General features: G+C 59.9%; 1 protein-coding gene across 1 annotated transcript in view; it reads left to right on the forward strand.

Annotated features, from left to right (window-relative positions):
- Positions 1–119, forward strand: part of LOC119321351 (60S ribosomal protein L36-3-like) — a 7,432-nt gene extending 7,313 nt beyond the window's left edge. Inside the window, exon 3 of the mRNA XM_037595070.1 lies at positions 73–119. Coding sequence (XP_037450967.1) covers positions 73–112 — 40 coding nt within the window. The 3' untranslated portion in view covers positions 113–119. The remainder of the gene's footprint in view (positions 1–72) is intronic.
- The last annotated feature ends 682 nt before the right edge of the window (positions 120–801 follow it).

Genomic DNA, 801 nt, shown 5'->3' on the forward strand with positions numbered 1-801 from the left:
AAATAGTTGCAATTCTGTTTTGCTGCAACAGTTGGTATATAAATGACTAAAATGTTCTCACGTGATATGCAGGTCTGCTGGTGGTGGTGGTGCTGGTGACAAGAAGAAATAGAGATGGGGCTCACGGGGGATGCAAGGGGGAGAGGGGGAGAGGAGGAGGGGGAGCTCACGGGGGCGACGAGGTCCGGGTGGTGGTGTGGGTGCTCCGGCGACGGTGGTGTGGACGGGGCGGCGTCCGGGCCACCGGCGACGAGGGCGGCGGGGCGATGGCGAGTCGGCCTGGCCACCGGAGTCGGCCAGGCGAGGTCAACGGCGAGTGCCCCCTCTTCCTCCTCCTTCTCCGTGGGGAAAGCGGCGGGGCGGCGGCGTCGGGAGAGGAGAGGGCGGCGTCGCGGCGTCTCACGGCGTCGGGGCGGCGTCGAGGCGGCGGGGCAGCGGCGTCGGGAGAGGAGAGGAGAGGGGAAGGGGATCGAGGGCGAGGGCGAGAAGGGGATCGAGGGCCGGGGAGGAAAAATATGGATGGGGGCACAATACTAATGGCGCACCACCCCCCGGTGCGCCATAAGTATATCCACACTAATGGCGCACCTCACCCTGGTGCGCCATTAGTATTTTTTTTTGATTTCTGCTCGAGCCAACAGGTTATCTCCCACCTGACCTGATCCACACCAAGTCCCCTCTACTAGCTCGACTGGTCAGTAGCCAGTTCTCACACCAGGAGGTCCTGGGTTCGACTCCCAGGCTCCACAAATTTTTTTTATCATTTAAAAAGCTGTTTGATACTTATTTATGTTTAAATAT

The sequence above is a fragment of the Triticum dicoccoides genome, chromosome 6B, assembly GCF_002162155.2.
Source record: "Triticum dicoccoides isolate Atlit2015 ecotype Zavitan chromosome 6B, WEW_v2.0, whole genome shotgun sequence".
NCBI lineage: Eukaryota > Viridiplantae > Streptophyta > Magnoliopsida > Poales > Poaceae > Triticum > Triticum dicoccoides.